The 14252-nt window shown below is 45.5% G+C and overlaps 1 protein-coding gene across 1 annotated transcript; it reads left to right on the forward strand.

Annotated features, from left to right (window-relative positions):
• Positions 1 to 10426: 10426 nt before the first annotated feature.
• KCNA4 (potassium voltage-gated channel subfamily A member 4) lies at positions 10427 to 12394 on the forward strand. Its single transcript, XM_021684710.1, has one exon. The coding sequence runs from the start codon at positions 10427 to 10429 to the stop codon at positions 12392 to 12394; it is 1968 nt and encodes a 655-aa protein (XP_021540385.1).
• The last annotated feature ends 1858 nt before the right edge of the window (positions 12395 to 14252 follow it).

Below are 14252 nucleotides of genomic sequence, written 5' to 3' on the forward strand. Positions count from 1 at the left end.
GAGGCCTTGCCATTGTCAAGTTCCCCTCTAGCAAGGCATTAACATTAAGATAGTTGGGAGATTCCTGGAGGAATGTCACACGTGGGGGGGGAGGGGGGCTCAGGGTGGTGTCAGCTTACGCTTTGTCTTCAGCCAGCCTTCTGCCCCCTCATCACATACATTTCCTGTATGAGCCACACTCATGACCTTGTGACCCAGGACTGATGGTATAGTTCCCATTTTTACACATAAGGAAATCGATATTCACAAAGGTTAGGTATCTTTCTGGAGGTTCTGCAGCCAGCAGATTGGAGAGACAATCCTGTAACCCAGTGTCTAATCCCTGCTTCAGCCCTTTAAGCAATCCAAGAGTAATTGCTTTAGTCAAATGTTTATTTTTTTCCCCAAGAGCTGTTGTAAATCATTAGAATTTCACTGTAAATATTATTATAAATTTACCTTCAAGTTCAAACCTATATATGAATTTGGAAAAGTACTCTTTCTAAAAAGCATCTAAAGGAAACTTAAGTTTTTGCAGTCTTCTGTGACCTATGATCTCTGTGCTTATTCAGAATAAGAGCTGGTTTGTGAGGTTGACTGAGAAATAAATTAGAGGTGCTTCTAGCTTATATAAAACCTGATATGTGATGCCCTGTTCTCAGCAGTTGCTGATGAGAAACCATAAGTTAGCATCCTATGACACTCATACTCTCAGTCTTGTTTGTTTTGGCTTTTTATTCTAAAATGTATCAGTTGGCTAATCCCCAGAATTGTGTTTTTATCTTCAGCCAGGAGTGGAGAAAATAGAGCAAAGAGCAGAAAATTTGAGGTATATGTGTAAACTGATCTGTACTCAATAGAAATTTCTACATAAGAACATCTCTCCTAAAACTATGGCCCTTGTTTGGGGAAGCATGTGCTAGACAGGGGCTTTCTAACAGTCTACCAAATCAGAAGGAGAAGTACTCAGGGCTCCAATGGGTGATGCGATCTTGGAGGAAGTGTGTAAACAGAACAGAGGCCTATTATAGGCTTTGGTGATGCCTGTCCTAGGGAGTAAATGGTGTAGATCAAAATCAGAATGGGGGAGGAGGGGAAGGAGTCAACTTTTATGATAACAGAATCTAGCCTCCCCTATGGTTATTGACTAAATTTAAAGGGGCTTTCAGAGAGTTTGGAACACAGTTTTGGCAGAAAGTATGCCATGACCTCTTATTTTTATGAAAAGGCCCATATTTAGGTATATGGAAAAGTTCCTTGACATAAACTATTAGGAGTTACTACAGAAGGCATGGTGCTGGTAGTGTCTGTGGGAAGTGAAATACCATTTTATACCTAAACCTTGCTTGATTCACCTCTGCCCCAAGTTTGCTCCTGATTGATTATGCCAAGACAAGGTTGTGGGTGATTTTTATTTGCACCTCGGTTCATTTTAAGTGAGCCTCCACAATTGCCCTATTTTTCCAATTATATATAAGGAGAGCAGAGCAAAGAGCTAAAGGATGACTCTACTTTACCTTGGTGGAGCAGATCTGACAGAATGGATCTCAAGAGCAATGTCACCCCACATCAGTGTATTACTGTTCAAGGTGGGGTGCTTTGCAAATTGTGAGTTACCTCAATTAAAGGACATTTTTGATTGATTTGCATTTAGAAAACTAAATCAGAGATAGATTTAAGGTTATGCCAACTCAATTTCACTCACTTGTCCTGTGAGATGCATTCATAGATGGAGAGAAAGGACTACCCCTGTAGCCAGGAAGCCCGGAAGTGCCTGTAGCTCAGTCTAGTAGATGCCTCTGCTGCTGTTCAGGTTCGCCCAGGGAAGTGTGCTTTGCACGTGAACTCCATCTGTCCTGTGTGTATAGATGGAAGAAGGGTTGTCAATGCTTCTATGCAGGGCTTTGTCACATCCCCAAGTTCAAACCCTTGAGCATGGCACATCCACGTCCACCCTTTCTTCCCTTTCCTAAGCCATATCGGATCCTCTGCTTATCCTCACAGGTGCCATTCTTGTTCAGTTAGCCTTTTCCAGGGGGCTACTTCTGCCACATGGACTTTCCTTTCTAGCCTCACTTACGTAAGGTTTCTCTCTGCCCATTGTGTGACTTCTACCAGATCCCTACCACCTAAGTATATTGACTCCTCTCATACGCTCTAGACTGCCGCAGGCAGGCAGTGTTGTCTTATTGCCCAATGTGCCTGGCACAGTGTTGTGATCAGAAAGTCAGGAAGAAAGTGGTCAGTCTTCCTCTGCAGGGGTGATGTTTCCTCACTACAAAAAGAAAAAAAGGAAATATGTTTTCCTTATGTCTTAATACCTGATCAGTACTGATACACCTAAGATGGAATGGGGAATAGTAATGGATAGTCATTGAAAAATCCATGTACAGGGAAAAACTGGCTGAGTGATCGGCATTTCATAAGGAATTATGGATGGCTCAGAATATCGGCATCCATATAATCTGGGAATGAGAGGCATGGTATCAAGTTTCCCAGGACTTTCTTATTTTCACATCCTTCAGAACTTTAAAAGTCAGATAGTTGAGAGGCTGGGACTAAGCAGGCAAAAAAACCCATCTTCTTTTTTTTTTTTTTCTCCCAACACATGCACTGAACTTTCTTGGCAAATGGAAGCAAGCCTCTTCCATTATTCATTCATTTTATTACATTCTTATCCAGTGCCTACTCTGGGTCAGGTATTGCGCTGGTTGCTTGGGATACAGTGCCTATTTTCAGGGAGGTGTTGCAGGCTTCTTAGAGAGAGAGAAGTAAATAGAACACTGCAATTCACAGGGGACTATAGTCCCCAAAGAGAACAAAAACATTTATAATGGACTTAGTTTGTATCCCTCGGGGCCTCCTATCTGCTTTGTACAAAGGAGGATCTACTGCCCTTTGCCCTTTTCTGTATAAACAAAGACTTCATAGTGTGGTCTGGAACATTTGTACCACCACTGAGAGAATTCAAAGCCAGGGAGAAATTATTTGTGGTAATAGGTGTATTTGGAGGTGAGGAGCTTAAGGAATGTTGACTAGTTGATGACTAAGAAAGGCAAGAAAATAATTTGTTTTTCTCCAAAGAAAATAGAGTTTGGGGACTGAGACAAGGTAGATTTTTGTTGGTCACAAGCAAAGAATCTTTCTGCAACTGTTCATGTGAATTTCTAGGAATCTTTAAGAGAATTTCAGGGAGCGAAATGGAATGTTTCTTGTTTGCTTTATAAAGAAACTATTTAAAAGGGCGAAGAGGTGTGTGTGTGTCTGTGTGTGATATGGGGGGGGATGCGAAGAAGGCTGGGGGAGCAGATTGTTCTTCCCAGTTGGACCCCACCTATCTTTCAGGTTCCAGTTACTCTTGGTCCACCCCGATGCCACAGGCCTGCATAAACTTTATTCTCGCCATTGTTCAGCCACATCTCCCCTTTCCTTGTCAATCCTTGCTTGCTTCCCCCAAATTAGATGCTACTCCATTCTTTGCATCCCTGGAACACCACTCTCATACCTTCCTCATAGCACATACCCCCTTGTTTCATAATCTATGTATCCATAACAGCCACTCATTTGTGAGGACAAAAGGGCATAGAGCACATGGCATTATCACCACTAGCATGGGGTCCATCTTCCTTGCAGTCAGATGTTACAGGCCTAGTTCTGCTACATAGTTAGCTATGTAACTGTTAGGCACGTTTGTTAACCATGGTAAGCCTCAATTCCTTCTCTGTAAATTGTAAATATAATAGTACCAGCCACATAAATTGTTTACTTATGCAGATAAAATTAGACAATAGCATAGACCCAGGGGCTAGGTGGGCACTCAGTGAGTGTTACTTGCCTCCATGAAGTCCTCAGTAAGTCCTCCTTGTATGACCTGAAGGACTATCGTGGCGAGAGTGGTTTTTCCTCAGCTGCATTCTCGCCGTGGTCCTTCAGTAATTCAGATTCCTGATACCTAAGAAGTACAAGTATTTATAAAGTCCTCAGGTATTTTTAAACTTTAAAATTCTCTGCGCCATGAAAGGAACAAACAATAAATGGTACATGGAGGCATAATTCATAAAGTCTTAACATGATCCAATGAAAATGTCCAAGATTCAATGTAACTGTCATCTTTTGTACTTCATTCAGTATCAGTTTTCATCTCTCTGAAAGCTTTCCACAGTTGCTCCGGAGAGATCTCACAAATTGTTCTTGGGAAGGTAGTCCCAAGATCTTGTGCTCTCAGCCCTGCTTTCTACCATCCCAAGAAACATGGGAAGACAACAATAAACTAAAATGTCTGCTTTTGGTACGTATGAAACTGCACACTGTCTACATCACACGATGGAGGTACAGAGAGAGGATTTTAGGCTGGCGCATGGGATCATTTTTACTTTTGAAGAAATCCGCCCTCCTTATTAGCTGGCATGAACTATAATGGGGAATGAATTGAGGCAAAGAGCCTCTCTTGACCCAGTGTGGAGGAACTCAATTCCTCCTCCCCGCGGTTGAGCTCAGAAGATCACAGGTAAATTTATTCAGGACAAAAATTCAAGGGGCACTAGCTAGAAGTTAGGAAAACCCGGTCCCACCTCAGCTAGCTTCCTTTTTTCCCCTTTCCTTTTCCTTTCCTTTCTTTCTTTCTACTTTCCACTGATTACAATGTGAATGTTTTAGTTATTTTAAAAGGTTTTTTTTTTTAAAGTCAAACAACAACGAAAAGAAGTCCTCCAGGTGTCCTTCACTGAGCCAGCAGCAGTTAGGTGAGAGCAGGGTATATCTATAATTCAGCTCGGGAATATTTCTCTTAATAATTAATCGAGCGCCACAAAAGGAGGAGGCCCAACAGGGCCATCGAACAAAGCTGCCAGCTGAGGCCGACAGTGCCCGCCTCGGCTCCAACTGACCCGCCCAAGATCGGATTTACTCCAGCAGTCCCGGTGCGCGTCGCCACTGCTTGCTTGGTCCATCAGAGGGAGCTGGAAGAGGTGCCTGGAGCCCGGGTCGTTACCTGGCCTTGTGTGTGTGCGCGCGTGTGTGTAAAAATTCGCACTTCCCACCGCTAACCTTTCTTTGAGTGGATGTGTGGGAATTGCAATTTTACGTCCATGTCTATGGGCATTTCATACGCCTTCCACCTAATAAGCAACGTGGAAGTCCATCCCGGGGTGTGGACGCCGCTCCGGGTGCACTTGTCTGCCCCGCGGGGTACTATGGGTTTTGCTTGCTTGTTTTTGCTGTTTAATGAGGGCGGGTGGTGTTAGAGATCCGACCACTATGATAAAGACCTCCCTGGAGTCAAACCCCTAGCGAGTTGTGTTCTTTCTGCAGCAACAGGTTCGCGGAGGGGTCCTTCACCCCTTCTAAAATCCTCCGCCCCTGGGCGGGACTTATAACCTGCTCAGAGCCCTGCGACTCTCTCCCACGTGGACTTGTGCCTCTCGTGCACAACCCTTAACCTGGGCCTGATTCCAATTTCTGCAGCCCACCGGTCACCCGAGTCGAGCACACTTTTAAAGTCGGCCTCCTCTGCGCCCAGAGGCCCGACCCCCGAGCGGAGGCTGACAAATTGTGCAAAGGAGGCGGAGACCAAGGGGAATCGGCACGTTCGTAGGCTACTGGGGGGGGCTCCCAGTTAGCGGCCTCGCCAGAGATGCATCCAGGCTCCCAACCCCACAAACCCGTTATGCGGGGCTTTGCGTGCTTGTGTGTGTGTGTGTGTGTGTGTGTGCGCGCGCGCGCGCTGAGTTCTAGAGAAAGCGGGTCAGGGAGAGGAGAAGACGCGCAGAAGCACCCTGTTGGCGAGACTGGACCTCCCGTCGAGGTCTTCCCTCCCAACCTCTCTCTTGGTTTCCCGCTCTGCCGCGGGGACCCCCATTTCAGCTCCAACGGGGACGCCTCTTCCTCCAGGATTAGGGCTTCGCCTCTGGGGGCGACCGCCAGAGGCTCCCGGAATCGCTCCCTGTTGCTCCCCAGCGTCGGGGGGTCGGCCGCGGGGAGGGCAGTGGCGGCGTCGTGACTGTGCCCGCCCCGCGGCGCGGGGAGGTGCCCCAGGCTACAGCCGGAACGCCACACCCTCGGCACGGCCCTGGCCCCGCCCCCGGCCGGCGCGCGTTCCCGGCCAGGGGAGGCGTGTGCTGCTTCTGCAGCCAGCGAGAGAGGGAGAGGGATGGATATTGGAGGAGGAATTCGGGCTTAACAAGTGATCGCTGCTGTCTAGGATTTTGTTTCTTTTTCTGGGGAACCTTGACTTCCTTTTCCGATCGAGCCCTCCTGTGCTGAACTCCAGAGGAACCAGAAGTCTTGGGGTCTTCCCCGGGGTAGCCCTGATCCCCACCCCGGGCTCCAGCAGCGAGGACTCTGTGCCCCCCCCCCCCCCCCCCCCGCCCCTCCGCCAGGCAACAGAACTTGTTTCGTGGATATTTTGGAGCTTCCACCTGCCACACCGGAGTGATTCCTTCTACCCCCAAGAACATTCTTCCCCTCCTCCAGCTGTTGCAGCTTGAGGGGGAAAGACAAACCAAGCGGGGGATTTTCTTTATATTTATTTTTCACTCCGCCTGGGAACGGTAAGTATGATACCTCTCTTATCTTTCCTCCACTCTCCTCTTTTGGTTGTTAAGAAACAGTGGACATTTGAGGGATAAATAATATCGGGAATGTGACAGAAGGGCATGAATGGAAGGCGGTTAAAAATAAACCAGGAGGTGGAAGGAGGGAGGTGCAGATGCTGCGCGGCGCTCTGGGGGGCCAACAGTTGTTATTTTCCTAACCCCTGGGATGGGGTGCGTGCGCCCTGCTTAATGTGCCCGAGCGGGAACCTAGGTCTGGAGGGGAGGGTGCGATTAAAGATGTCGTTTCCCAACGAGGTGGGGTTTAGATTTAACATCGCTTTGCCTCATCCCAGACTCACCGGTTCCGTTCCTTTGGGAACAGCTGGCGAACGGGTTTGAATTGCTGCCTCTCCCAGCATTTGGATTTGCGTGCATTTTCCGAGCATTTCAGCAGCACATAGGGACGGTGTAAATGGCGTGCGTTGAAGTGTATATTTCTCACCGTGTTGGCTTTTTGATTTCCTCAATCTCTCTCTCTCTCTCTCTGATAGGTCCAGGTACCATTCTAAGACAGTTGCAGAAATTAGCACTGGGGGATGAAAACAGCCTTGTTGTTGGGGGTAGGGGAGAAGAGGAGGTGGGGAGGAATGCTTGGCTGTTGTTTGGGGGCACGGGGATTCAGGTAATAGGTAGTCTGCAAAATCCTATTAGTTTAATGGTGTTAAAGAGGAAGGGAAATTTCTATGCAAAGGTCTCCCCCATCAAGGCTCCTGGGAGTAGGCTTGAATAGATTCTCCTAAGCATGAATACCTAGGGAAGGAAGAGAGATTTTTAAACCAGTCTTGCTGTGTGGAAGGTTTTTCCTTTTCTTTCCTGTTTTCTTATTCTTTTCCTTCTTCTCCCCCTTGCTCCCTCCACCACCTCCTCCTCTTCCTCTTCTTCTACTTCATCATCATCATCATCATCATCTTCTTCTTCTTGGTTAGGGATAGTGAGGTAACTGGTAGCCAATTAAAAGGAAGGTAATTTGCTTTTTGTAAAGTGGGGGAGGGAGAGAAACAAAAATGACTAAACCCAAATAAATAAATAAATAAATAAATAAATAAATAAATAAATAATTGGTGTAGAGCAAAATGAGGGCAGGTCTAGATCTCCTGCAGAGCTGGCGGTGAATTAGAAGACCTGTTAATTCATGACATTCTGGGAGCAGTTAGGTGGGAGAGGGGTGTGCATAGTATACAAATATACAGGCCCTTTGGTTCTACTGGTGTTTTATTTAAATAGTGTATTCTAACGGCTTTGAGGGAGTTGGGGAAGAAACTGAGCAAACTCTCAGGCTCTTTGGCCTGTGAAAGTCTTTAAACGATGGTGGTGGCCTGACCTTCCAGAATAAATGTAACCTGAGGGTGGTTTGGTAAATAGAGACTTGGAGACCTCCTGAGGGTAAACATTTCAGAGTTTTTGCTGTTGTTAGGAGCCAGGCAAAGGAAGGGGCTTGTCATTTGAGATGCCTTCAGAGGTGTATATAGTGTCCAAATCAAGCTCATCTCTTGCCCTAGGAGAATGTGTGATAATGACTGGGAAGCCCTCTGTTTGCCACTTCCCTGCTTTGTCACTTCATAAAACTTGGGTGGGTTTAGGCTTCTAGGCTGACAGGATTCAGCAAGGAGCAGCAGGTGGTCAAGGGCTGAATCCCGTTCATGGCTCCAGAAAGCCATTTCTCTTGTGCTCCCCAAGTGCTTCCAGTAATAGAAACTGGTAGATGCCCTGATTCTGACTGTCATTATCCTCCCCAATTCTCTGGACCACTCTGCATTCTTGGAAGTCCTGTTGGACAGAGTGAATGCAAAAGCATAGGAGACACAAGATTAGGGCAGTTTTTACAGGTCCTGGCTGAGATGATTAGTTGGATCTAGAGAGAGCCAACTAAGAAGAAAGGCCAGGAATAACAAGTGACAGTAGAGACAGATCGGGGCTGCAAGGAAGATGTGATCAGCAAGTGACAGATTGGAAATAAAAGTGGGCAGAGAGAGGCAAGGGAGGCGGGGGGGGGGGGGTTGGGAGATTGGAAATAATGGATTAAGTTATGGGGGGGAAAGTATGATAGGCTGAAAATAAAATTCACACAACCTGGGATTTAAAACATAAGGAAATAGTCCCTTGAGAGGAGTGTAGGAGGAGGCATTGAGGGGAACATGGAGGAACTGCAAGGAGAAAAGATGATTATCAGAAAAGTGGAAACTGGGATTAGCTCCTAGGCTGTGGGTGGTAGGGAGTGTTCTGGAGTCTGGGAAACAGAAAAACAACAGGGACATGCTTCAGGGAGACAGGAAGTGCCAACTTAATACAGGCCATTGGTGAGTCTCAAAGTGTCCTGGATGTCCTCACATTTTGTCCTCCCTGTAATTGAGACTGTGGTTTAAGGACATATACATTTGGGCATGAGTAGATTGACAATAAAAACTTAGGTTATGGTCATATTATTCGGAACTGCTAGCATTTATTGACATTCATTATGTCTGTGCTGTTCTATCAACATTCACTGTCTCATTCAACTTCACTAAGCGGGATGGAGGGGGTTGTATATAGATGAGGTGATTGAAGCTTGTTGAAGTGGTAGAGCCTGGATTAAAGAAAACTGGTTTTTCCAACTGCTCTAATCCTGAATCAAGACAGAGAGGGGTGGAAAGGCACTAAATTCAGAAATATTTGATGAGTGGAAATTAAAAAAAAAAATGCCTTGAGATCAATGAATGATGGAAGCAGCTGTAAAGTGAAAGCATTATTATTGTGGAATGAAGAAAGTGACACCGAGAATTAAGACCTGGCATGAGTGAAAGGGAGAGCCAAAGGAGAAGACATGTGGGTCGAGAGTGGAGAGAGGAAAAATAATTGAGTTGCCATGAAAATAGACTGAGCTGAAATAATAACCAAAGAAGAAGGACAGAAGGATGGTTTAGTGAGGAGGAGATTTAACAACCTGCCCCACACTCCTTGGAAATTTTGTGGTCACTTGGTGCTTTATGTGGTTTGCTTGAGGACAGGAGAAAGAAGTGTATGGGAAGGAAACACTGTTTGCTCTTTATGATTTTATTCTTTTTATTTTTCTCCTATGCTTGTTTCCCTTCCTTTTTCAGGTGAAGTGCTTCTTCTGCATGATTTTAGCTGAAGGATGCTCTGCATTTCCTTGATTTCTATGGAGACCTCAGAGCTGGGTGTGCCCCCACTGACACCTCATCTTGTACCTTCTCTACCTCCCAAGGTCTTTGCCTCTGTCCATAGCTTGGCATTGCCCCTGGGTCCAGGAAGCCTGTGATGAACTGGAAGGGAGCACCTGGAGAATCATCCTGATAGGCTTTGAGCAGCCATGGCTGGACGTACTTCAAGCCACGTGTTAACATGGGTCAAGCCGTCCCTAGAAGGCAAGTGCTAAGACTAAAGGCTTGTTTGTATTTTATTTAAATTTAATGGACTGAGCTTTGGACAATTTCCATGGCAGAAAGATATATTCCATTTTCTAGGCACAACTGCTGGCTGTCAGATACTTGCTGCCTTTGAAATCTTGCGGCATCATCACCAACCACATCCTAGACGTATTTCCAGATTTGAACAGCCACCCAAAAACAGGTGTTTGGGAGACCCCACCATTTTTTGACTTGGGCTTGAGAGTGCTAGGTTGTTTATCTAGACCAGCCAAGCTCTGGAGAGCAATGTTCAATCCCTGGGAACAGAGAGCATGGGGCGTACTGATTTAAAAACAGAAAATGCAAAGTTGGACTGAAAATATCCTTAGTCTTCCAAGCAATCTGCTTAAGGGTTCCAAACTTACCTTAATTTGGTGAGAAAAGAAGCTGCCCTAGTTTTCTTTCTTCTTCTTCTGCAACTGGAACCAGCCATTTCCCGAAACCACCACCATGGAGGTTGCAATGGTGAGTGCGGAGAGCTCAGGGTGCAACAGTCACATGCCTTATGGTTATGCAGCCCAGGCCCGGGCCCGGGAGCGGGAGAGGCTTGCTCACTCGAGGGCAGCTGCGGCCGCCGCCGTGGCAGCTGCCACAGCGGCCGTGGAAGGCAGCGCGGGGTCCGGAGGGGGCTCCCACCACCACCACCAGGCGCGTGGGGCCTGCACCTCCCATGACCCTCAGGGTGGCCGGGGGAGTCGGAGGAGGAGGCGCCAGCCGCCTGAGAAGAAGAAAGCCCACCACCGTCAGAGCAGCTTTCCTCATTGCTCCGACCTGATGCCCAGTGGCTCTGAGGAGAAGATCCTGAGGGAGCTGAGTGAGGAGGAGGAGGAGGAGGAGGAGGAGGACGACGACGACGACGAGGAGGGCAGGTTTTACTATAGTGAAGATGACCACGGTGATGAATGTTCCTACACGGACCTGCTGCCTCAGGATGATGGGGGCGGCGGTGGCTACAGCTCCGTCCGCTACAGCGACTGCTGTGAACGTGTGGTGATAAATGTGTCCGGCCTGCGCTTTGAGACCCAGATGAAGACTCTGGCGCAGTTTCCAGAGACTTTGTTGGGAGACCCCGAGAAGAGGACTCAGTACTTTGACCCTTTGCGTAATGAGTATTTTTTTGACAGGAACAGGCCTAGCTTTGATGCCATCTTATATTATTACCAATCAGGAGGCCGCCTCAAGAGGCCAGTCAATGTCCCCTTTGATATCTTCACCGAGGAGGTGAAGTTCTATCAATTGGGAGAGGAGGCCCTGCTCAAGTTTCGGGAGGACGAGGGCTTTGTGAGAGAGGAGGAGGACAGGGCCTTGCCAGAGAATGAATTTAAAAAGCAGATTTGGCTTCTCTTTGAGTATCCGGAGAGCTCCAGTCCAGCAAGGGGCATAGCCATCGTTTCCGTCCTGGTCATCTTAATCTCCATTGTCATTTTCTGCCTGGAAACTTTACCTGAGTTTAGGGACGACAGGGATCTCATCATGGCACTGAGCGCAGGCGCACACACTGGGTTGTTGAATGACACTTCAGCTCCCCACCTAGAGAACTCAGGGCACACCATATTCAACGACCCTTTCTTCATCGTGGAGACAGTCTGTATTGTTTGGTTTTCCTTTGAGTTTGTGGTTCGCTGCTTTGCTTGTCCCAGCCAAGCACTCTTCTTCAAAAACATCATGAACATCATTGACATTGTCTCCATTTTGCCTTACTTCATCACACTGGGCACTGATCTGGCCCAGCAACAGGGGGGTGGCAATGGACAGCAGCAGCAGGCCATGTCCTTTGCCATCCTCAGGATCATCCGTCTGGTCCGGGTATTCCGGATCTTCAAACTCTCCAGGCACTCCAAGGGCCTGCAGATCCTGGGCCACACCCTCAGAGCCAGCATGCGGGAACTGGGCCTTCTGATCTTCTTCCTCTTCATTGGGGTCATCCTGTTTTCCAGCGCCGTCTATTTCGCGGAGGCAGATGAACCTACTACCCATTTCCAAAGCATCCCAGATGCGTTTTGGTGGGCTGTGGTGACCATGACAACTGTGGGCTATGGGGACATGAAGCCCATCACTGTGGGGGGCAAGATCGTGGGGTCCTTGTGTGCCATTGCAGGTGTGTTAACCATTGCTTTGCCAGTGCCAGTGATTGTCTCTAACTTTAACTATTTCTACCACAGAGAGACTGAAAATGAGGAACAGACCCAGCTGACACAGAATGCAGTCAGTTGCCCATACCTCCCTTCTAATTTGCTGAAGAAATTTCGGAGCTCTACTTCTTCTTCCCTGGGGGACAAGTCAGAGTATCTAGAGATGGAAGAAGGAGTTAAGGAATCTCTCTGTGCAAAGGAGGACAAGTGTCAGGGAAAGGGGGATGACAGTGAGACAGATAAAAACAACTGTTCTAATGCGAAGGCTGTGGAGACCGATGTGTGAATCTTGTTCTCCACCTGCCACCGCCCCCCCCCACCAACCCCAGTATCTCCAAATATACTTATGCATAGAGAGTGCAGTTACGAAAATGAAATATGCAGATGAACCTAATGCATATAGTAGTACGCCATTTAATGGTCATACGTGGCATAATTGTTACTAAACTTGTATTACATATCAAATAAATGATACATCTTGGGGAAGAGGGAGGCTAAAATAGGAGCAAATCTATCTTTATATTTTTTATTAGAATGCAAGAATTTTGCACATTAACTGGAGATGTTAAAAGTAAAGATTCCATGGAGAGAATGTATATGTGTGTATTTGTGTGTGTGTGTGTGTGTGTATGTGTAAGTAAATTGTCAACATTGTTCGTAATTGTGCAGTGATGGGAAAAGTTGGCATTTTGAAGTATTTACTATGTAAGAACTAATGAATTCGAGCAGTCATTTGTTTTTTAAAAATTGTAAGAATTACTGTGTAGGAAAAAAAAGGAAGTGAATTATTTAATAGAATATAGGTCACAATTTTATCTTAGATTTCATTAAAGTTTATTTTTAACTGGAAATTAACTTTTAAAAAGGCTGCAGGGGCCTTAAAAATTGATTATATTTTATTATTAATTTTGGGAAGGTGTGACAGCAAATGCCTAACAATATGGAAGAAGTAAAATTGGAGAAAATGTAATAAGTTTTGTTCACAGATAACAGGACTGGAATTTTTTTTTTTTCCTTTTGCACTATTTTATATGCTGGAGATTGAGAGAGACTTCCTACTGTGAATGTTTCCTAATGTAACAGTTCAATGACAATCATTGGAAGAATGATTTTAGTCTTATTTTATAGTTCTTTTCTTTGTGTGAGACTAATGGCCACGCAGATAACAGCACATGATTCCCTTTTTTTAAAATCTAAATAACTGATCTGCAAAGGGAGTATGAAGTAAAATTTAGCAATTGAATCTTTTGAAATTGGACTGTTACAATGATGCTTCTGAAACCATACTATTTTAATTATTCTTCTGCCTTTTAAATCCAGAATAATTTAACCAAAGTTAATGCATGCACTGAAAGAATCCTTGAAGAAATAAGATGCCCAGCAGCTACAGTGATTATGGCTTAAGAGCTTTCTATTAAATGTGCAACATAAATGCTAGATTTATTAAGTTTATTTCTTTGTGCAGCTACATAAAGGCACAGTGTGGGGATTCACCTCAGAATTTAGCACTCTATTTGCTAAAACTGGTAAAAGGAAGAATTGTGTCAAAACATTTGGTTTCGATATCACCATCAATATCATTTTTGTTAAAGGATCTTATGACACATGTAACTGTGTTTAATTCATGCAAGGTGTTCTAGAATGTGAGGTAACAGCTAGTGATCAGGCCTGCACTATTAAGTCATAATGAGATATAGATTAGCAAATTTAGAGTCCATAAGAGGCCTTATTCTCCAGTGTTTCTTCAACATCTATTTTTTATAAAATGGTTGTCCTGAGGTTTGGGAAAAATACACTATGTAGCACATAATGAACTCTGACAACTGTGAATAAAAAAAAAAAAAAGATCTAGAATAGCTTTTCTCAAGCTTTTTAGTCCCAGGCCATCATTTGATAATAGCATAATTCTTCTTTAATGATATTTGAAATTCCAAGTAAATCTAATGTTAGGTTTAAAAGGAAAGTTACACCCTTCTCCCACCCCCTCCGCACCACTTACAGAAAAACACCTCTCAAGAATACCATTTGGAGAATGGAAAGCAGCAAGCAGGGGAATTAATTGAATGCTCTGACCAAAGATCTCTAGTGGACAATAATAGAGAGTGACAAAACAAGCAAATGCGATCTTGTAATAAGACCTCAAA

The sequence above is a fragment of the Neomonachus schauinslandi genome, chromosome 11 (assembly GCF_002201575.2).
Source record: "Neomonachus schauinslandi chromosome 11, ASM220157v2, whole genome shotgun sequence".
NCBI classification, from domain to species: domain Eukaryota; kingdom Metazoa; phylum Chordata; class Mammalia; order Carnivora; family Phocidae; genus Neomonachus; species Neomonachus schauinslandi.

Coding starts and splice junctions, on each gene's coding strand:
- KCNA4 (XM_021684710.1), top strand. CDS start 10,427: ATGGAGGTTGCAATGGTGAGTGCGGAGAGCTCAGGGTGCAACAGTCAC.